The 23,583-nt window shown below is 39.2% G+C and overlaps 1 protein-coding gene across 1 annotated transcript; it reads left to right on the top strand.

Annotated features, from left to right (window-relative positions):
• The first annotated feature begins 4,667 nt into the window (after positions 1-4,667).
• LOC127630177 (2-phosphoxylose phosphatase 1-like) lies at positions 4,668-21,645 on the top strand. Its single transcript, XM_052107649.1, has 6 exons — positions 4,668-5,092; positions 9,305-9,445; positions 14,709-14,873; positions 14,952-15,078; positions 19,769-19,908; positions 20,509-21,645. The coding sequence occupies exons 2-6, from the start codon at positions 9,367-9,369 to the stop codon at positions 21,537-21,539; spliced, it is 1,542 nt and encodes a 513-aa protein (XP_051963609.1). The 5' UTR covers positions 4,668-5,092; positions 9,305-9,366; the 3' UTR covers positions 21,540-21,645.
• The last annotated feature ends 1,938 nt before the right edge of the window (positions 21,646-23,583 follow it).

Here is a 23,583-nt window from a genome sequence, read left to right as displayed (position 1 = left end):
TGCGACGTGAACGCGGTCACAGTTCACTCTATTGCTGGACCAATCGGAGGGCGCAAAACAGACACGTCGATTGGTCGATATCAGTGTACGTCACTACAGCCCGCCTCCATCACGCCCCTTTCACATATTGTAGATGATATAAAGCGGAACCAAAATTTTGGAGTTTTAAAATGTCTAATTTGTACATATTTGTATAGGGTATTTGTCAAATATACTTTAAACAATTATAAAATATAAATGATATCTTAAATCTAATTCTGACATCTAAATATAAATGTGTTGATGTAGCATATACCTTAAAGCGATAGTTCACCCCAAAATGTAAAATCTCTAATCATTTACTCACCCTCATGCCATCCCAGATGTGTATGGCTTTGTTTCTTCTAAACACAAATTAAGATTTTAGAAGGATATTTCAGCTCTGTATGTCCATGCAATGCAAGTGAATGGTGACCAGACCTTTCAAGCTCCAAAAATCACAAAGGCAGCATAAAAGAAATCCATTTGACTCCTGTGGTTAAATCCCTGTAATCAGAAGCGATATTATAGATCTGGGTGACAAACCGATCAATATTTCAATCCTTTGTTTAACTATAAATCTACACTTCCATTTTAATTTTCACATTCTGAAAGTGAAATTGGAGATTTATAGTAAAACAAAATGACTAAATATTGACCGGTTTCTCACCCAAAGTGATTGCATTGTTTCAGAAGACATACAGTATATTGAACCACTGGATTACTTTTATGCTGCCTTTATGTGATTTGTGGAGCTTTAAAGGTCTGGCTACCATTCACTTGCATTGAAAGAACATACAGAACTGAGATATTCTTCTAAAAATATTTGTTTTTGTTCAGCAGAAGAAAGGAAGTCTAATTAATCCATACTCATAATGGTACTATAATGGCACTTTTCCACAGCATGCTACGGTTTGACTCGACTCGACTCTACTCGCTTTACTTTTCGGGGCTAGCTTTTCCACTGCTGTTTAGTGCCACCTCAACGAGGGTGGGATTATAGGCTGATCGTCATAGTTGTGCCACCTCTACTGCCGTGACATCATCTTAAACGTGACACAAAACAATACACAATAACATGACAGCCAGCTGTTAAGTACTAGCTCATTGTGCTGCATTAAGCAGTTGTTGCATTTTCCTTGTTGGTTCTTTAGTCACTTTTACGTTTTTTTGTACTTTTCCCTACACTGTTGGTCGGTCCGGTGGAAGCCGTGTGCGGCCAACAGCTGAGACACTTCCTGAAATGTTTTAGTTTTGCGTCATTTCGTTCGTCGCTAACGAGCGGAACGTCTGCACCTCGTTTATTGACCACGGCGTGGTTTTGCTCGCAGCCATTTCTTTTTACAATTCGAAAGTCACGTGAACAAATGATACTGCTATCGCTGTAGCTAAATTTAAAGCTAACGGGTTGATGTCCCATTTCGCAAATTCAGTGATGCTGGTAGTGACGATTCTCCCTGACCAATCAGTGATCTGCAGGGTTTTGACGTCACATTTAGTATCGCCTCGGCTCGCTTGGAACCTCGACCGAGGTGGTACTAAAAAAGTACCAGGTACCAGGTACTATCCAAAGTGGAAAACCCCCAAAAAGCGAGCAGAGTCGAGTCAAGTCGTACAGTGCAGTTGAAAAGCCCCATAAAATATGAACCACGAATTTCAGAATGTCAAAGAACAATGTTTATGGACATGGTACCATGGTGAAACCACGTTTTTTGGACAAATACCATGGTAAAACCAAAATCAAAACAAGGTGTTATCATGGTACCATGTCCAAAAACATGATATTACTATGGAACATTACCATGGTGGAACCATGTCCAAATAACATTGTTTTACCTTTTAATTTTTAATACCATTTTGTTTGTGATAAATAAGTACTTAATTGGCTTATTGAAAAACAGTGTTGGGTGTAATCTGATTACAAAGTAATTAGTTACTACTGACTAGTGCAACACATTTTAAAACCTTGTAATCTGATTACAGTTACATATTTCAATAAAGTTAATTACTTTTAAGCACATTACTTGGGTTACACATATTTATAAAATAATATTATGTAAGTAGAATCTCATAAATTAATACTAATAATGTTAATGCTTTTGGGTGTTTGCACCATATTGAGGGATTTGTGCTGTTTTTAGCAATACATTTAGAGACCTATTTATAGATGACTTATGACAGGAAATGCTTCAACCCTTCCTAAAAAGTATTGTGGTGCAATGGTACAATAATGGTAAAATTATGTTTTTCTATATGTAGGCTATAGCTGAATGATTACAAGTTAATTTAAAGTGTACCAGAGCACTACCATGGTACAATACTTTTACCATGGCATCATGTTTAAATAATTCTGGTAATAAAATGGTATTTTTTGGTACTTTTTTGTTAGTGGTGTTCTGCGATTTGTTTTTTCTTCCTGTCAGACATTGTGATTTAAAAATTTTTTTTTTTTTACTTTGTTTCTTTTGGCATCTGCGAACGAGAGGAGGAAAATTATGTCAAATTCAAAACAGAAGTTTATGCTCTACTTGGGACCAAACAATAGCTCTGGCCACAAAACACACTCTTTTATTGACATTGCACTTCTTCCAAAACAAAGGACAATCATCAGTCTGTGATAAAGCGTTTTTTAAGGACAGCAGCACTTTCAAATGTTTGCCATCTGTGTATGTGTATTTTAACAAGTGGATCTGTATTTAAGCAGCTTCTCGATGCAATCTTCCGTTCATTCATTTTGCATGTGTGTCCTGGCCTTGTGTACTTTGATCTTATGACTATCAATGATCTACTTGATCTTATGACTATCAATGATCTACCTGATCTTATGACTATCAATGATCTACCTGAACGTATATGTCAGGGATACACTGCACTAATAATATCTGTGTCGGGGTCAGGTGCAGCTGATTTAATAACTTTCAAACTAAAATAAAATGTAGCAGACAATTGTTCAGAACAGCAATAAAATCAGAAGGAAATGAAAGACATAAAATCTTTACCTCAGTGAAAGGTGTCAGAACGGGAAATGATATCATGAGATGGCACATAATGTGGGTTCTCATTGATTTTTCCTCCAGCTTAAAATGTTTAACGCTTTTGGGTTGTAAGAACTTACAGTAACTTGATTTCCTGTCATGAAATATGTCAGTTCTTTAGCACTGGATTTAGATGTATATTATGTAAGTAGATAGATGGATAGATAGATGTTTTTTGATGAGCCAAAATATTATGACTACCCACAGGTGAAGCGAATAACGTCGATCATCTCCTAACAAGGCCACATGTCAATATCTGGGTAGATTAGATGGTAAGTGAACAATCAATTGTCGTAGTCAACCTGTTGAATGCAGGAGAAATGTGCGGGAGTAAAACCCAGAGCGAGTTTGACAAGGGCCAAATTGTTATGGCCGGACGACTGGGTCAGAGCATCTCTGAAACAGCAAGGCTTGTGGGGTGCTCCCGGTCAGTGGTGAGTACCTACCGACAGTGGTCCGAGGAGGGACAAACCACAAACCGGTGTGGGGGCAATGAAGTCTATCTCGTCTGGTCCGAACCGACAGAAGTTCTACTGTGGCACAAGTCACAGAAAATTTGAATGATGGTTACGGGAGGAATGTGTCACAACACACAGTGTATCGCACCCTGCTGCATATGGGGCTGTGTAGCCGCAGACCAGTCAGAGTGCCCATGATGACCCCTACCCACCATCAACAGCTCCTACAATGGGCAAGCGAGCATCGGAACTAGACCTTGGAGCAGTGGAAGAAGGTCGCCTGGTCCAATGAGTCCCATTTTCTTTTACATCACATGTTACATGACAAAGTAATGGCACCAGGATGCAGTGTGGGAAGACAACAAGCTGGTGGAGGGAGTTTGATACTCTGTGCAATGTTCAGCTGGGAAACTCTGGGTCCAGCAAATCATGTCCCACCTACCTAAACATTGTTGCAGACCAGGTACACCCCTTCATGGCATTGGTATTCCCTGATGGCAGTGGCCTCTTTCAGCAGGATTATACACCTTGCACACATTGTTAGGGAATGGTTTGAGGAACATGATGAAGAGTTCAAGGTGTTGCCCTGGCCTCCAAATCTCCCAGATTTCAATCCGATTGAGCAGTGGGATGTGCTGGACCAACAAGCCCAATCCATGGAGGATCCACCTCGCAATTTACAGGACTTGAAGGACCTGCTGCTAATGCTTTTGTTGCCAGATACCACAGGAAAATTTCAGGGGTCTTGTAGAGTCCATACCTCGGCGGGTCAGTGTAGTTTTTCAGCACGAGGAGGACCAACAGCATATTAGGCAGGTAGTCATAATGTTTTGGCTCATCTAGGATAATACCATGGTATATGAATACATTAATTAGTCAGTACCATGCTAAATATCAAAGTACCATAGTAGTATTACAATCTGACACATTCAATATACTATGGTACCACCACAGTAACTTTATGTAAGGGTAATACTGTTGCTGGAACTCCTTGTAACTTTACACTGTGACCAACAGAGGGCGCATTCAAACTCAAAAAGGCATGTCTTACACACACACACACACACACACACACACACACTTGTTGTGTTTCCATGTTTTATGGGGACTTTCCATAGACATAATGGTTTTTATACTGTACAAACTATATATTCTATCCCATGACCCTAACCCTATCCCTAAACCTAACCATCACAGAAAACTTTCTGCATTTTTAGATTTTCATAAAAAATAATTTAGTATGATTTATAAGCTGTTTTCCTCATGGGGACTGACAAAATGTCCCCACAAGGTCAAAAATTTCGGGTTTTACTATCCTTATGGGGACATTTGGTCCCCACAAAGTGATAAATACACGCTCACACACACACACACACACACACACACACACACACACACACACACACACACACACACACACACACACACACATTCTGATTAGCAGTGGGGTGGAGGAGGGCAGAGAGGCTTAGATTAGGACTGTATCTGATAGTCCTGCATTCTTTCGAGATGTATTAGCACTACCCACGGCAGGAAACTGGACAGGACGGACAACTCTGAACGGAAAAGCACTGCGGTCAGGTAAGGCGGCATCTCGCGGGGTTCCCTCTTATCGTCTCGTGACGTGTCTTTACTTTGATCGAGAGATCTGCTACATTGTTGCGCTCAGATCTCACTGAACGCACGAATAAATTCAGTTTTATTCCATATGCATCGTTCCTATTTGACTTATGCATTATTCGCATTTTACACATGCAACATTTCCCTTGCTCTTTAAAGATCATAAACTGATTATCTTCACTCTCAAAGAGGGAGGAGGAGGAGGAGGAGGAGGAGGAGGTTTTTTGCTGTGCATGAAAACGGTTTCAGTTTTTTCGTAGTTTAAATGTAGGCTATGGCTTGACTCAAGACATGTATTTTGTAAATTGCATTATTTAAGAACATATCAAAATCAGACGTGACATTTTGCTGACATGTGACATAGCTACTTTGGTAGTTGACAAAATATATATAAAAAAAATTTAAACAAAGATTTTATGTTATATGAATATGAAAGTATGAAGGGAAAGTGTTTACTTTAGAGTATTTCTTTTACACCAGTTTTAACCCTATGCTTTCACAATTTCATTTGAAAGGCCCTATAGTGTGGACAATTAATTGTACTGTACAAATATTTTATGTCTCTCAATTAATAGCAGGTTGTAAAATTGCATGTAAAATAATTATTACAAAATTAGAAAAATTGTGATTTTAGATGGAGTATAGCATGACTCACTGCAGGATACTGCGGTCAGCATTTGACATTAGAGCTACACTCTGTGGTTTAAATTAGAAAATAAAAATAGAGATAAGCCCACATTGTAGTGGAAAGAGAACTGATCTTTACAGTTTGCAAATGTGTCAATGCATGTCTGTTTTTACTCTTCCTGTGTTAAGAGTTTAGTTTGCAGTGGAAACGATGCATGAAGTCAAGATTGTGTTTTAATGCTTGCTTTAAACATCTGCTCAGTTCATCAGCTGTGTGTGGGTGTTTGTTTGTGTGTGTGTGTGTGCGCTCTAAATTTGGTCAAAAATCTCAGTGCAAGAATGAATTCAAAGGCACACTGTTATCTGTATTTAGAGTTAATAACAGTGTCTTCTGTTGTGTCATTGGAGTAAATTAAATGTTGCATGGTTGTATGTGTGTGTGTGTGCAGTGTTGTCAGTTTGTGTTTCTTTGTGTGAATTTGATCTCCAGACAGATACTTTGGCTGTGCCCAGAGGTATGATTTTACTGCAATACATTTATAGAGGAAACCAGAACTGTGGGGGATTTTATTACTCTGTGCATCTGTGTGTGTTTACCTAGTTTTGGCCCTGTAACATATGAGACATGAGGAAAACATTGTGTTTGTCAATTATTCAGTCATGTTGTAGCTACTGAGTAAAATATGTATTTTTTCTTTGTTGTACTACGTACTTCTATTCTATCCCAGCTTAATATGCAGAGACATCTGTACGTAATTAATTTATGTTTTGATTTCCCTGAAAAGTGTAAAAGCTGTGTATCTGTGACTCTGCTCATCCAATCGCATTAATTTGGGGTAGGGCTACCTGTTTTTCAGGGAGATCGACCTGTATTAGATTGTACCTAAACCGATAATGAATGTGTTGGAAGATAGCCGGTAACCAATAGTTTTTAAATCAATATTTTACATGTGATAAAATGGATTCTTAGTCTTTCCTTACAGTGACAGGGTGGCCATAGAGGCAACAAGAGTCCAAATTAAATGCAATTCACCAATATATGAAGTTGGAGACGTTTCCATGCACTCTCATTTTTCTTCATGTGCCCTCACAGATGAGCCAAAGCATTATGACCACTCATAGGTGAAGTGAATAACGATGTTGGATCGATTATCTTGGCCTGCAATCCGATACTTCAAAGTCTGTCGCGATTCGATTCAAGGACGATCAGTATTCGGATATTATGTGCCTATTTAACACAATCAATTACATTTTTTTTTCCCTCAAATGCATCCAAAATATGATTATTTTATTCAGCTTTCTGTATTCACATTGGGACATCCACAACAAAATAAGTTATACAGATAAATTATAAAATTATACAGCTAAATAATATAAAAAGTAGTCACTGTAAGTGATCATCACTCGTTTGATGACGGCTAATATTTCAGTTTAGTCCAATTCAAAATACTTACATACCTATGACTTTTTTCCAGCTATCTGTGGTTTTCTTGGATACAACAAAAATTCAAATAGGTCACATGCGCAACTATATCGATGGAAGGCCGAATTAATCAAGCATGTGAGCCGCTCTGCGTTTGTCACGAGAGCTCATATTTTAAGGAGCGCCGGTTGACGTGTGTGCAGGCCGCACAGATAGCAGAGAAAAACTTGGCTTCAAAGACCCCATGCACATCCGTTTCATGAAAAGCATATTTACCACTCATAAAGTCAAATGAATGTAATAAGGTTGCTTCAACGCCTGACGGAATTGCGTACGGACGTGGCTGAAATGAGAGTATTAAAATAAAGGTACATCTTAAAAAAATGTCTATTGATATTTATGCATTTTATCAACGACATTGGATCGTTGGTCATTGGATCGATGCGTCGATCCAAATTGATGGATCATTACACCTCTACTTGTGGGGTGCTCCCGGTCAGAAGTGTTGAGTACCTACCAACAGCGGTCTGAGGGCGGACAAACCGGCAACAGGGTGTTGGGTGTCAAGGTTCATCGATGTGCGAGGGCAACGAAGGCTAATACGTATGGTCCGAACCGACAGAAGGTCTACTGTGGCACAAGTCACAGAAAAGTTTAATGATGATTATGGGAGGAATGTCTCAAAAATCTAACATTGCATCGCACCCTGCTGTGTATGTGGCTGTGTAGCTGCAGACCGGTCAGAGTGCCCATGTGGACCCCTGTCCGTAGATGAAAGTGTCTACAATGGGCACGTGAGCATCAGAACTGGACCTTAGAGCAGTGGGAAAATGTCACCTGCTTCAGTGAGTCCTGTTTTCTTTTACATCATGTGGATGGCCGTGTACACCATTTACCTGGGGATGTAATGGCACAAGGCGGTGGAGGGAGTATGATGCTCTGGGCAATGTTTAGCTGGGAAACCCTTAGTCCGGCCATTCATGTGGATGTCAATTTGACACGTGCCACCTACCAAAACATCGTTGCAGACCAGGTGCACCCCTTCATGGCAATGGTATTCCCTGAAGGCAGTGGCCTCATTCAACAGGATTATGCGCCCTCTCACACTGCGCACATTGTTCGGGAATGGTTTGAGGAACATGATGAAGAGTTCAAGGTGTTGTCCTGGCTGCCAAATCTCCCAGATCTCATTCCGATTGAGCATCTGTGGGATGTGCTGGACCAACAAGTCCGATCCACAGTGGTTCCACCGCAACATCCAGGACTTGAATGATCTACTGCTAATGTCTTGGAGCCAGATTCCACAGGACACCTTCAGGGGTCTTGTGGAGTCCATGCCTCTGTGGGTCGGTGTTTTGGAGGCACACAGAGGACCAACAGCATATTAGGCAGGTGTTCATAATGTTTTGGCTCAAAACATACATTTAAAGTGAGGATAAATATAGATGCAAATGTTTAATTATCCTAGAACCCTCTAATGATTTTGGAGGTGGAGGGTCCATCATGGTCTGGGGCGGTGTGTCACAGCATCATCGGACTGAGCTTGCTGTCATTGCAGGCAATCTTAAGTCTGTGTGTTACAGGGAATACATCCTCCTCCTCCCTCATGTGGTACCCTTCCTGCAGGCTCATCCTGACATGACCCTCCAGAATGAAAGTGCCACCATCCATACTGCTCGTTCTGCTATTTGATAATTTCGAAACATGCATCATTTGAAAAACTTTAAATTTGAACGCTTTTATTACAGACCCAAAATTTGCTTTTCATGTCGAATTTGCTATTAAAACACAATCGGTTCTGTTTAGATGTTGGTTTAGTTCACCTCTCATTTATCTTTTAGGACACTATTGGTTAGGTTTAGGCTAAAGTTTTAGTTTAGAGAGGTACTCATTAAAACATCCATCTAATTTTCACCTTAACCATAACAACATAATTTCACTTGCTTTTTGCGCCCCCTGCTGGACATTTCACTGAAATTTCCTAAGATCAGGCTATGGGAAAGTCACTATTTTTGCAATTCTCTGTGGTGCCATTGGTGGAACAAAAATTACATACTTTACGTTTAATGTGTGCAATATTATGTTGTAATATTACATGCATTCCTCTGCTCTTGACTGCTTAGGTGACCGTAAGGGGCGGTGCATGTATGGCTGATGGACAAGTGTCTGTACCAATTAGAGGACAATGCTGGCACAGAACCGTTTCATCCTGGTGCTGGTGGTGGGGGCGCTGCTGGCCGTGCTGAGTTTCAGTCTGCAGTATTGTAAGTGTGTGTGTGTGTGTGTGTGTGTGTGTGTGTGTGAACCACAATGTCTGATTTCAGTTGTTGTGTCCCGAAGCATCCTGCTTTTATCCTCTGTATGAAGTTATGGCTATTCTTAAATATTTAGGGGTTTCTCCAGGGATTTCTGTGTGTGTGGGGTGGTGCATATGTTTATTGTGTCAGGTGGGAACTGGGAATACAAACTCTGTTGGATTGTATTTACATTCTTGTCTGTGTTTTGTAGTTCCACTAGGAATAATGTCTCAATTAGAGAGCATTCAGCACTTTTAACAAAAGCATTTCCTTTGGAAACCTGCTATATATAGACTGTGCCTTGTCTCAGTATAACACCGTTTTTAATAGATTTGGACCAAAATGAATAAAATAGCCATGTGTTGGTGGTGTTTGTTACTTTGGTACACACCAGTATTTCTCAAATGTTGAATACCCTTATAAAAACCTTATAAAATTAACCTCCAAAGAAAAAATAGAATTGCCATAAAAGTATGCCATTTTTTTCCATTTCTTTAGCAATTCATAATTTTGTTATTTTCTACATTTTGGTGGTGAGGTGTCCTTTTTAAAATGATTAAGCTTGATGGTTTAATGGTTATGGTGAGGGTGCAATCCTCAAAATAGTCTGCAAACCGCTAATCTAAAAAATGGTTTGTAGAAATGTTTTCCACTGTATATAAGAATTAGCTTCAGAGCTAACACATGAAAAGCCATTCTGACAGATTGGTATTTTGGATTGATGCACTACTCTTAAATATTTCACAATAAAAATAAGAAAAGTACAGACTCCCTAAATGCAAGCATTTACACTGGGTTGTGTATGCCGCAGAAGGGTGTTCGAGGCTGCTAGCACCACCATCGGTCAGATTAGACCGTCCAAATGCAGAGCTCTGAAAGCAGCAAATGAAAAGAAATCTCATATAAATATGTTTTTTAAATTAACTTTTACATTGTATGTTTAAAGTATATGAATCAGATCAGTTAAAAAATCTTCAAAGTCCTAAATATATAAAGCTATGAGCATATGATTTGCAATAGAGTTTTTATTTATTTATTTTTTAAAGAAGTGGGTCATTTGAGTGGCTTCCGAGACAGATTAGACCCCAATCCAGACCCATGTCCTTGACTGAAAATCCTCTTTCATTGAGATCCGCAGCGGGATCTGAATTTGAGAAACTAGCCCTATGGAGATCAGCAGATTACACCATATGCAATTTCATAGTGGCAGCTACAACAAAATCATGGTGATTTAGTTAGTTAAAGGGGCATTCAGTAGTTCTCTAGCTAGCGTTAGCATTGCTCTTCTTCGTGCACTTTAAGTACCAATATAACAGTGGTATTAGATGCTGTACTGCCATCTATTGACGTGGATCAGCAGGATTGTCTCTGCTGCCCCCGACAGCTCTGGAATATCATTTGCATCTGGAACATGTCAGAGTTTTTAGGTAATTTCTAAAGTTATTTATTACTACTATAATATAATTGCTTTGCTTAAAAACAAACATCAGAAATCAAGCGAACAGGCTTATTATTGGCTGAAAACTGTCCAATGTTGACTACACACGTAATTTTAAAATGCCCGAGGGAAAGTCTTCTGTAAATTCCACTGGTACTATCCAGGGGGTACCACACTATGGCATTTTTTAATTGTCTTGGGTCCATTTTTATTTGGAAATTAAAGTTTTTCAGTGTAAATAATCATGTGTAAATGATTGTTTAGAGGTCCGGACAGATACTGAAGTCGCGCACAAAAAAAGCCAGTGTTCTGAACAACTCATGATTCCTAACCTGTCCAACAAGAAGCAATATTGGCATCACTACTCATGTTTTTCTCCATCATCAAATCTTTCCACCTTGTGTATGCCATACCGATGCTTACTCTAGTTTTTTGCCTTTGCCGGTCTTTCTATCTTCCTGCTTCGTTGCTTTTTCGCTTCTTTGGCAGTACAGATACTGGATATCCCGTTGTCCCTGCTGGAATCTTTCTGCTCTTCGCATCACTAAACAACAAAAATGTGTTCTAAAGAAGCATAGACAAGCATATCTACATAGGCGGCAGCCAATGAGCGTGAAGATGCTCTTCTTTCGAATCATGTGATTTCAACATGGCGAAACACATTGAAGGCGGTGACCCGCACCATGTATAATAAAAACACTTTTTTTTATATAAAACTATTATGAGTACAGTCTTCATCTCATGTGAGTGTACACCATTCAGATCACTCTTCAAAAAACACAATTCATTTGTTAATGTGTAAAAAATTAATTAAATTAGCCCCAAATTACTGAGTGCACAGATGGTAAGTATTTTGCAAGGGCATCTCAAATGAAACCAAACACGTTCTTACTTTTTTGAAGAATAGCAGTGATTGGCCAGTGCTCATCTAAAGCCAGCCCACTGAATCACACAGCCAATCACAGTTCAGTTTGAGGATCAGGATATACCTGACCAACACACAAGACGCAAATTAAACCAAATGGAAGCTCAGATATTGTTCTTTATTACTGATGAACAATTTGTTGGTGACAGGAATGGGCGTCACTTAACAATGACTACATGACATGATAAATTAAACCTTTCTCTCTCTCTTGTGCCAAGAATGAATATCATGCATTTGATCTGATATTTGGAATCTACATTGGCCTTAAAACGTATTTGTTTGACACACAAGTCAAACATAAAAATGTCACAGCGTTCCATAACAAAATATCAAACCAATTGGCATTTATTGTAACTCGAGTACACTTTTCAAGTGAAACTATTAGGATAGTAGCTCTATAATTTAGGGTCACCTGTGTGAACTTGAGGGGAACTGACTTTCACTAAACCTTCACCTTTTGGACCAGTTGGTAAAATAAATTGCAAAAGGTTAGTTCAAGTAAGGGTTTGTTTGCAGAAACCACTTTGTTTCATAGTTTGGAATCTAATGCAATGACGTTGATACATTTTTAAGTGTGGCTCAAGTGACTTTATCACTTGTTGATAATGTGTATATCTGTTTAAAGAGTATTTGGGCTGCCCTAATGGTCATTTTTCAGATAGATTTATTTCTGTTTGTCAACCTTTACTATCGTTCTTCTAATCTGTCTGTCTGTCCTTCCCTTGCTTTGCTTTGCTTATCTTTTACCCTGTGTGCGGTCATTACTAATTAATTACCTGCTTTGTGGTTTTCCCAATGAATGTAGGACAGGGCTGTGCCTTAAATTAGCTGATCTCTCTCTCTCTCTCTCTCTCTCTGTCTCTCTGTCTCTCTCTCTCTCTCTGTCTCTGTCTCTGTCTCTGTCTCTCTGTCTCTGTCTCCACACCCCTCTCCCTTCCCTTAAGTTCACTCAAGCATGACTGGTTTGTTTTAACTAAAGAGGCTCCAGGCCTGTTGAGACTAACAAACAGACAGAGAGAAAGAGGCCATACATCAGCTTAGAGAAAGAGTGAAAGTGAGAGGGTGAATTGTGCTTCTCTGTCACCATTTCTTTATCACTAAAATAATTAGTTTACCTAACAATGACAATTCTGTCATTGTTTACTCACCGTCATGTTGTTCCAAACCTGAATTACTTTCTTTCTTGTGTGGAACACCAAAGGAAAAATGTTTAAATAATTGGTGAATATAGGTTTTAATGAGTAAAATACACCTCCCTAACCTAAAACTAACCAATAGTGTCATAAAAAGCAAATGAGAGGTAAATAAAACAGACATCCCTACCCTTAACCAATGCCTAAAACAAAATGAGAAATGAAAAGCAAATTTTCTAAAGCAACCACGTCATTTTGCGTCACCTTTTTTGACAATTTCGTCTCACGTTTTAGCTTGCGTGCTTTACTGGTCTTGAACCACGGTCTTCCGAATTAAAAGTCTGACACTATCAGTTGAGTTACCATGAAAGCTAATTACTTTGGAATAAGTGTGTAGGTGGGTCTGTAATACAAGTGTTCAAATATGTCATTTTTTGTGTTTCAATTTCATAACTTATTCATAACTTATATTCATGGCTGTAACAGGATAAGGACAGGCATGGAGAACGCGGGTAGCAGCTGAAGAGTAAACGTAAAGTTTAATATCAAACTCGACATTGAAAAAAACATAAACACACACCCATTCAGCTCGGCCAAGTGCGTCTCTTTCTTTCTCGAACTGCCGTCTCTGGTTCCCCTTTATCTCGCTCTCCCACTGATCAGCTGATTCAGCACCGGCCTCCTCCTCCTTATGCTCCCCCACCCGATTCAGGCCGGGCGCCACTGGACTGACCTGTCAGCCGGTAACCCACCATGCCTGCTGGGAACATGGGGGAGAGACGAGGGGAGGTGTGGGGAGAGGGAAAGGGAAAGGGCGAGCGAGAGACACAGAGTGAGAGAAACTTGCCCGCCGGTTCCTGGACATGCTGTTGTCCAGTCCTCAACAACTCCTCTGCCCTCTGACTGACGACAGCTCGTTCCTCCCCTGGTGGATGGAACCATTCTTCTCCTTCTCGGCGGCCGGCAGCAACCCTTCCATCCCCAAGCAGACGGTTGCAACTGCTCCTCTGGCAGATGGCAGCGGTGAGGACACCCTCCTGGGTTTCGGCACCACTATAAGGACGGGCAGTAAATGTCAAGTTCAACATAAAACAAACATAAACACACATGCATGCAGACTGGCGTCTCCGGCCCCCCTTTATCTCGCTCTCCCGCTGATCAGCTGATTCAGTGCCGGCCTTGCACCTTCATCAGGAAAGATGTTCAACTTGGAAATGTGTTTCTCAAGATCCTCATGTTCAGTTCCAGTCTGATTGAACAGCCGAATACCACTGCTATCTGGGAATATTGCTACCCTACATACAACTGTACTGAATAAAAACAATGTGGTGTTTCGCTGTTATTATGAAGCTTGAGTCTGGGGTATCAGTCAAGTGGAACACTATGGGGACTGCCTATTGAAGCATTCCCCCCCCTCCCCATGTAACTTTTGAGGAGGTTGAGGAGAGTCCCCTGTTCACTATGTAAAGCGCTTTGAGTATAATGTTAGAAAAGCGCTATATAAATGTAACGTTCAACATTCATTTTGACTTATCATTTGAGAGTATGGACTGACTAAAACTTTTTATTTATTTATTTTATTCACATTAGTTGCATAATGAAATGCTCTTTTTGTAACAGCCTCAGCCTCTATGAGCTCAGACCTGGGAAAGTTGGAAAAAGTGTTTTTTGTTTGTTTTTTGCTGCTGGCTCTCAAAGACATTTTTTTAATTTTCTCTCTTGCTCTCTGTACAGTGCACCTGATTCCGACCAATACGACCATGGCAGCGAAAAGGTCACAAGGTAAAAACAGGAAGCGTGTGAATCCAGTTCTCCATACGGATCCACCTGCCCCGGACCCCATCCGTGACACCCACCAGTACTGCAATTACCCCAACCTCACCGAACACGGCTGGGAGGGTAAGAGACACAAACACAACTTCATGCACAACTGAAGACTCTAAAAGATGTGTTGTGATGCATTTGTGTATGTTATAGGTCACAGTCTGCCTGACTACAAGCTGCTGTCGGTCCAGGTGATGATTCGCCATGGAGACCGTTACCCACTGTACTCCATCCCCAAAACCAAGAAGCCTACCATTGACTGCACCCTATCAGACAAAAGGTACACACACACACACACACACACACACACACACACACACACACACACACACACACTGAGAAAATGCTTTCATATTTTTAAACAAATGTGTAACTTTTCATGCTCATGAATGAATCCTGATCAGAACATTGCAGTGAAGAGCTCATTGTCACTGTTTGTGCATGTCACATCTTTAAGGATTGATCATTTTGCTCATGTTAATGTTCTGGTGTCAGTACAAGTAAAGCTCTGCTCTCAGACTGAAATGCAGTCTGTCTGTCTGTCTGTTTATCTATCTTTGTCTGTCTATCTGTCAGTCTCTTCTGTTCTTCTGTCTGTCTATCTGAATGTCTGTCTGTCTGTCTATCTATCTTGTCTGTCTGTCTCTTTCTGTCTATATGTCTGACACTTTCTTTCTATGTCTGTCTGTCTGTCTGTCTGTCTGTCTCTCTCCTTCTGTCTATCTATTTTTCTATCTGTCTGTATGTCTGTCAGTCTCTCTCTTTCTGTCTATCTGTCACATTCTGTCTTTATCTATCTGTCTGTCTCTCTCTCCTTCTGTCTGTCTGACTGTCTATCTGAATGTCTGTCTCTTTCTCCTGCCTGCCTCGCTTTCTGTCTGTCTGTCCATCTCCCTCTGTCTGTCTATCTTTCTGTCCATCTCTCGCTCTCTTTCTTCTGTCTGTCTCTTTCCGTCTATCTGTCTATATGTCTGTCTGTCTGTTTATCTATCTGTCCGTCCGTCCATCCATCGAAACACACAATATACATCTATATACATAATGCCTGTCTTTTCATGTGTCTGTCTAAACGCACCCAAATCTGATTTGACTTTGTCCATCACTTTAGAGGATTGTTTTTGAGCTTAAATCCGACAACCACCAGTGGTTGTTTTGTCAACGCTGGTTTCTGTCTGTATGCGTTATCAGGTTGGTTGTCTTTAAAAGGACATGCAGTTTATGAATCGTTATCAGATTAATATTTCATTCCTGGCATCGTCTTTTATCCCTCTCTAAGCTGTGTTGCTGTGGATATGCCAGTATTGAACAGCCACTGTAATGTTACTGAAAATAACATTGATGTGTTTCCATGGTTTCATCGTAGTATTCTAACCAATGACGTGACAAAAGCCGTTGTCAGAATGTCCAGAGAATTATTAATCACGGTCACCAACCCATAATATATCCATGCTGTCTCTGATTTTATGTATTACATAGTAATCCTTATCCATAAGCCCCTCTCACTCTTGTGCAACATTGTATTTTCCTTTTTCTCTATCTCTCACTAGTATTAAACACAGACAAAAATATCAACCTATCTATCTAAATGGCATCATACAATACTCACATAGACGCATTGTTTTTAAATAATGCTGATTATTACAGACTAATCTAAGCCTTAATCCTAACAAGTAATATAGGAAAAATAATTAGCATTTTTAAAATCAACAAAAATAATAATCCGTATTTCTACGGTCAACATTCAACCAATCAGAGAACCAACCAATCAACTTCCACGAGAAAAAATCTGTAAAATGGTATCGTCTCTGATTACATCTAAATATTATTTTCAAAAATACATATTTAATGGGAGTACGTGCTCATCCAGTTAAATAATAATTTACAGATGAAATCAAATCAGACTTCACAATCGACATTAGGATTATATTCACCCATAGCATTATTATACATAATATTCATTGTTATACTGTATATAGTAGATATATTAAAATGGCACTATTATTAAACCACTGTAAACTCTCTCACGCAGTCAGAGCAGATCAGTCTCGCGCTTCAAACGGACATTCAATCCCTCTCTGTGGGATCGAGGTGTCTCTCCGCTTTCTTTAACTTTCAGTATTTGCAGTTTAAGCCAAACTCATCATACAACTCCTGTGGCTGCTAGTGTGCAATCGTATTTTAGAGCTCCTTGTGTGCAATGAAGCGATTGAAATTTTTTATGCACGTGTTCTGTAGGCTTAGGACGATGCGCGTATTGGATAGAACAGACATTGGATGGAATTGGGGAGACATGAAGAGGCTAATTTGCCCCCCCAATCATGCATCTGTCCTTGTTTATATTGGTATCGGCAAACTAGACGAAGTAATCATGTGTTACCTGATCATTTTCTCAGCGCTGGCCAGGATGCATGAACTCAGTCATTTATTCTTACTGGATGATGATTTCTAAAAATGCATTTATAGATAATGCTGAGGCAGATATTCATTTACAGGTATGAATCCTTGTCTGTTTTTATAAAAAATAATTATCCAATGTAAACTATCTCCAAATGGATATAATAAAACGTTCTTTGATTTAAATGCGGATGAATGGAGGATTCGGTGTTCAGAGCGTCAAGCGCCCCCTGCAGGAATAAAACACCCAAGACAGTCAGTGGCGTCCAACGTGCAATTTCTTCTGCAGGACTGTAACCCACACAAAACTTTTGTATTAATTCAGAAAACATGAAATATATGACATGAGTCTAATGTGGAGTCAGTGAACATGATAAAGGTGTCCATAGATATGATCAGTTGTTTTTCATGGTGAGGAAAGCAGACAGGTATTTCAGAGGAGCGGGTAAGAATTGTAATTTTCTGAAAGTAAATTTTTTTTCTGAAACATTAACCATAATGCTTTTTCTGAATGTTTGATATGATACAGTTTATAAATATCTGAGTATGCACTGAATTAGGGATGACACGGTTTTACAATTAACAGCAATTTAAAAAACATCACGGTTAATTAAACCGCAAGATTTCAGAATCAACGATTAAAAACCTTGAAATGATTCATTTACACGTGGCAAAAATATTAGATGTATAAATATACAATAAACAAGTTTTTTCTTAAGATTTTGTAAGTTTAAATCGGAAATCTCTTGTGCCTGTGAGGATACTGGAGCTGTTGCTATGTTACGGACGGTGGCCACGTGGTGCTTTTTTCAAACTAAATGTGAACTTTCAATTCATGTGAAACTGAAGCTTAAACACACAAATTCCAAAATATAACAGAGGAAGTCGATCTACCAGACTCATATCCGTCCAAAAAGCGACTTCAATCGGCTGTTGGGAGCATTTAAATGATTGACTGAAGACGAATGATGTAAAACAAGCAGACAGAAGTCAAAGAAAGAAACACCTTCTACAAACGGGACGGTATGCTCCACTAGTCGTCCAACAACAAACTAATAAGTTTAATATTTTTAGCTGTGTTGACTTTAAAGTGATGAATAAAAGATACCACTTTTTGTATTGTTTAAGCGTGCTGACAGCATGTGGTGCATTGTGTGTAGTTACTATAAGCGAGTAAACTTGAAAAGTTGTGTCTTAAATTGTCCTCATTATTCAAAGCATTGCCTTCAGTCCAAATTCACCACATTCAACATTAAATGTTAATTTTAGTCATGATCAGACTTTAAATCGCCAGCTGTAAGCAATGTTCCCATTATTATTCATAGTCCAAATGTTTATTTGTGATGTGTTGTGGACTATTTGAATAGAGACTGATGCCGATTCTTTATCTTGGGGTGTCTGACAGACAATGGATTGCTTTAATAAACTGATGCAGAAGATAAAACTGTTTATTGGCATGAACTAGATGTTGTGCACCCACAATAATCTTACATTTACACACTTATAAAACACTGTTTATACTGAAGCACATTACTGAACTCGGAATGTGCATAAGCTGTGTGTGTGTGTGTGTGTGTGTGTGTGTGTGTGTGTGTGTGTGTGTGTGTGTGTGTGTGTGTGTGTGTGTGTGTGTGTGCGTGTGTGTGTGTGTTCTTATTATAGGGCTTCCCTTAGTGTCCACATATCCCCCCACAAAATGTAAATGGTCTGCACTTATATAGCGCCTTTTATTAACCTTAGAGGTTACCAAAGTGCTTTACACTGTGTCTCAATCAAACACCAATGGCGGCAGAGCTGCCATGTAAGGTGCTAGCCTGCCATTGGGAGCAACTTGAGGTTCAGTGTCTTGCCCAAGGACACTTCGGCGTGTGGGCCTGGAATCGAACCACCGACATGCTACCCGTGTCCACTTAGAATGTGTCCACTTAGACGTTTAGACAATTATTATATGATATTAATTTTTGCATCAGTGATGTTGCATAATAAGAAAATATGCAAATAATTGTAAAACCTGTTAACAGCGTTTTATTATTATTATTTATTTATTTTTTTTCTGAGACTGTAATGTAACGTCAAAAACTCACACCACGGCATCCCTACATTGAATATACTGTATTTATGTATTTATGTATTAATTTGAACTTATTATGCATTGTGTAATGTGTTGTAATGAAATATTACAATCCCCCTCCCAAGCCAACCCACCCACATTTGGTCCCCCTCAATGTTCAAACCAAATCTATGCCACTGATACTCGGACACTAATTTGGGCAAAGAGCATTAATGACTTGGAACTTGATTTGGACTTGCCTGTCTTGACTTGGGACTCGACTCGTGACTTGCAAAACATTGACTTGGTCCCACCTCTGACCATTATAAAATATAATATAGAGAATAATATTATTCTAATAATGTTTGGTTTAAACTCCAGTGGCAAAAATAGCATTAATATAGGTTTAACATACGATTGATTATTGTCAAAAGGCTGAAAAATATAAAACGTTTTCAGTAATACTACCCTGCTTTAAAAGCAACCGTTTGCTCATTTACTTTTGTTTTTGTTTTGTTTTTTGCAGAAAGCCCTCTCATTCCCTCTTAAACCCCTTCATCAGTCACATGGCTCTGGGTGGGCGTGGCCACTGGGATGCATCACTCGGATCTCTGCCCCGATTACCCAATCACAGCAGTTGTGAGATGGGCGAGCTTACCCAGACAGGTAGCCAATCAACGTAGCAATTCCCATGCTACAAAACGTATATACTTATGCTGCGTTCACGTGGCATAGGAATTAATATCATTATGAAATAGCAATGTGGAGATTCTACTCATAGTTCCTCATGTCCCGGGACCTTAGAAGTGATTTGTTTCTATGGCAACACTCAGAGCACCAAAACGGCTGTATTTCAAAACAAAGAAAGTGTAACTACATGTAACAATGGCATAATACAATTAAACAACTAACAACTAACTGTTGAGGTACAGGTAGGTTTAGGATTAGGGTTAAGGCTTAGATTAGGGTAAGCTTTTGGGGTAGGGTTAGGTGTAAGGTTATCAGTATCCATTTAAATGATTGTACAATGCAACAACACATATGTACATAAAAATGATATTGTATAAAATGTTTAAGTACATAGTATTAAAGATATAAAGTGGGTCCACAACTTTTAATGATGAGTTCTATGCAGGTGTGAACGCTTTTTACAGTCTGAATCTCGTAATTGCAGTAGTTCATACATGGTGTGAATGGACCATTAATACAATGTGCAATGTACCTCTGTGTGAAATGTAATTTCTTATTTGTAATATAATTTTCCAGGTATAATACAGCACTTGAAAAACGGCGATCACCTTCGACAGGCCTACATAAAACGTCACAATCTGCTGACTGCTAATTGGTTGCCACGGCAGTTGTGGGTGGAGACTACTGGTAAAAGCCGCACCCTCCAGAGTGGATTGGCTTTGCTCTTTGGTTTCTTGCCTCATTTTGATTGGACACGGCTGACGGTAAGGCAGCAGTGGAGTACGCTGTTCTGCGGTTCTTCCTGCGACTGTTCTGCGCGGAACTGGTATCTGGACCAGGAGCAGCACAGGCAGTATCGCCAGAGGATTGCAGACACGGAACTCGAACGCACATATGTTGCGATGGCGAAAACTTTGGGTGTGGCCACAAAGAATTTGAGGGCGGCCAATCCAGTCGATGCACTCTTATGTCACTTTTGCCACAGTCTTCCCTTTCCCTGCTCAAGCTCACGGACTATAGCAAACGCTCAGGATGAGGAGGCGTGTCTTACAATACAGCACTTTGCAGTGATTCGCCGGCAACAGAAAGATGATGAACTGGAGAGACGGGAGGCGGGGCTCTACCGCCGTTACGCAGTGCTTGCAGCACATCCATACCTCAACCATACTGCGGCGCGCTTGGAGAGGATTGCTAGAGGTAGACAGTTTCGCAAAGGCAAGGAAGAGGCGGTCTTTGCTTTGGCTTCTGCCCATGACGTAACCATGGCGCCATTGCTAAGCGCACTGGGTCTGGAAGGGGCGGGATTTCCGAGGTTTGCCGCACGGCTGGTGTTCGAGCTGTGGAGTAGCCCGGAAGTAAAAGACAAGGGGAAAAATGAGAAAATTCGTGGAAGAAAAAGAGGAAAGGAGTTGGACGGTATGTTTATTCGTGTTCTCTATAACGGAAAAGACTTGACCTTTGACACGGCCTTCTGCCATGATAACAATCGGCATTCTGATCAGCCGCTGTGCCCTCTAGGTAATTTCCTGTCTTTTGTAAGAAAGGATATGTTTAACATTGTTAATGCTACGAGTTACGAGCAGGCCTGCCACCAAACTGTACAGTAACATGAAAACGAGTGAGTGAGGAAAAGCATTAAGGGAGAAATGAGTGAAGGTTGAAGAGACAAACGGGTGAATTTCATAAAAACATACCTGTTGTATTACATCAATGGGATTTATATATATATATATATATATATATATATATATATATATATATATATATATATATATATATATATATATATATATATATATATATATATCAAATTTTTTTGTTTTTGTTTTGTTTTATGCATTATGGTAATTAAAATGGTGGGTGGGATGTTTCAGTGTCAAGAAAATAATTTTCACAATGCAAAAAAGGTCCTTAAAGCAAAATAAGTTAAGCTCAATAGACCGTATTTGTGCCATAATGTTGATTACTCAAAAAATTACTTTTGACTCTTGCCACAAGACATCATCAATATACATGTCAACATGATTTTAGTGTGATTAAAATCTCTTACAAACCTTTTCTGTGTAAAGTTATAGCCAATTTTACTACTGTGTTGCTGTGTGGCACTGGAAACTCTGTAATCCTGGTAACTTCTTAAAAAATGCCCATTTAAACAACGTTACAGCTCAAATAATAAACCTGTTGTAACAAAAGAATTAATGTAAGTGCTTTTATAAAATTATTAGCATCATATTTCTGCCTTTTTAAGCCCTCCAAAAATTGGCCCCATTCACTTCCATTGTAAGTGCCTCACTGTTAACTTAAATTTTATTTATATGTTTTTTTATTTTGTGGTAAATGAACATTATGCCACAAATGCTGTCGATTGAGCTTAACTTGTATTGAACCCGGAATATTAATTTAATGGTCCTTTTTAAACTATAAAATATTTTCATATTTCCTTTATCTTTGTGGTGAACTAACTTTCTTGTTACTGATTTTGTAAATTGTGTCACTCAAACAGAAGGCGAAAGTGAAAACGTTAAGAGCGAGTGCAAATTATGAGTTTTTGTTTTAGTGTTAAGTCTGTAGACCAACAAATTGTTCCTGCACAAAAAAATGTTTTTGATGCATTTTGCTAATCACTTAGAATCACCTGACAAAGTCAGAGTCTGAACTTGTTTACAATAATCATGGAGTATAAATGAGATGTTTAGATGGAGGCTTTGTTTGAATGCACATTTGGTATGATATGGAAACAAGAACCTCTCAAAACCACCTAAATCCAACACCAAGACAAACACAAACAGTCTCTTCTTACACCTTTTGCCTTCATTATGAGTCAATGTAGTCCAGAAATACTGCACAGTCATAAAGACAGTCCTAGTGGTTTCACTAGATAGAAAGTTAATGATCCATCTGTGTTGTGTTTGGAATTTAGGGCACTTAGCCACTTTATAGTAGAATTCTTGCAGTGATCAGGAATCTGATGTATTTCCGTTGTGTTAAAGGGAGAGTTTGGACAAAAATGTCAATTCTGTCATCTTCTGTACTCATCAGCATGTTGTTTTTAAAAATGGTTTGCCTCTGTGGAACACAAAAGAGGTTACAGTAGGCAGAACGACAGCCTCCGTCACCATTCACTTCTATTGAAACGTTAACATCTCCTGTATTCCATGGAAGTAAATGATACAGTAGTGGTTTGAAACAATATGAATGATGACAGAATTGTAATTTTGGGGTCAGCTATCCCTTGGCCTATTTGGCTTAATTTCAGCACACTTTCATGTTTTGTTTCTCCCACATTTCTGTCCTCTTTTAGTTATTTTGTTTATACTTTCAGTAAGAGGAATAGCAATCTTTGTATACCACAGAAATTAAGTCTAATGAAATTATTTTGTATAATGAATGATGTTTAAATGATCAATGTGTTCTGCAACATTCCAAACTTCAAAGCACATTTTTCCAATAAAAACGTGAACTATTTCGTCTAAAAATGTAATTTGTGTTTTGTCTGAAAATAGAGAAGCTAGTCTTTTTTTCAATCGGCAGAACGTCTGGTCAACATTGTAGGTAATTTTAGCCAATTTATGTGAAAAGTGCAAATCAATCCCAGAACAACAGCAAAGGACCTTGTGAAGACTCTGGAGGAAACAGGTAGACAAGTATCTA

Source organism: Xyrauchen texanus, chromosome 36 (genome assembly GCF_025860055.1).
Source record: "Xyrauchen texanus isolate HMW12.3.18 chromosome 36, RBS_HiC_50CHRs, whole genome shotgun sequence".
NCBI lineage: Eukaryota > Metazoa > Chordata > Actinopteri > Cypriniformes > Catostomidae > Xyrauchen > Xyrauchen texanus.
The sequence above is the reverse complement of the archived record's forward strand: the minus strand, read 5'-3'. Positions and strand labels throughout refer to the sequence as shown.

Coding starts and splice junctions, on each gene's coding strand:
- LOC127630177 (XM_052107649.1), top strand. CDS start 9,367: ATGCTGGCACAGAACCGTTTCATCCTGGTGCTGGTGGTGGGGGCGCTG. Junction 15,079..19,768: donor TGCACCCTATCAGACAAAAG/GTACACACACAC, acceptor TGTTTTTTGCAG/AAAGCCCTCTCATTCCCTCT. Junction 19,909..20,508: donor GGGCGAGCTTACCCAGACAG/GTAGCCAATCAA, acceptor ATAATTTTCCAG/GTATAATACAGCACTTGAAA.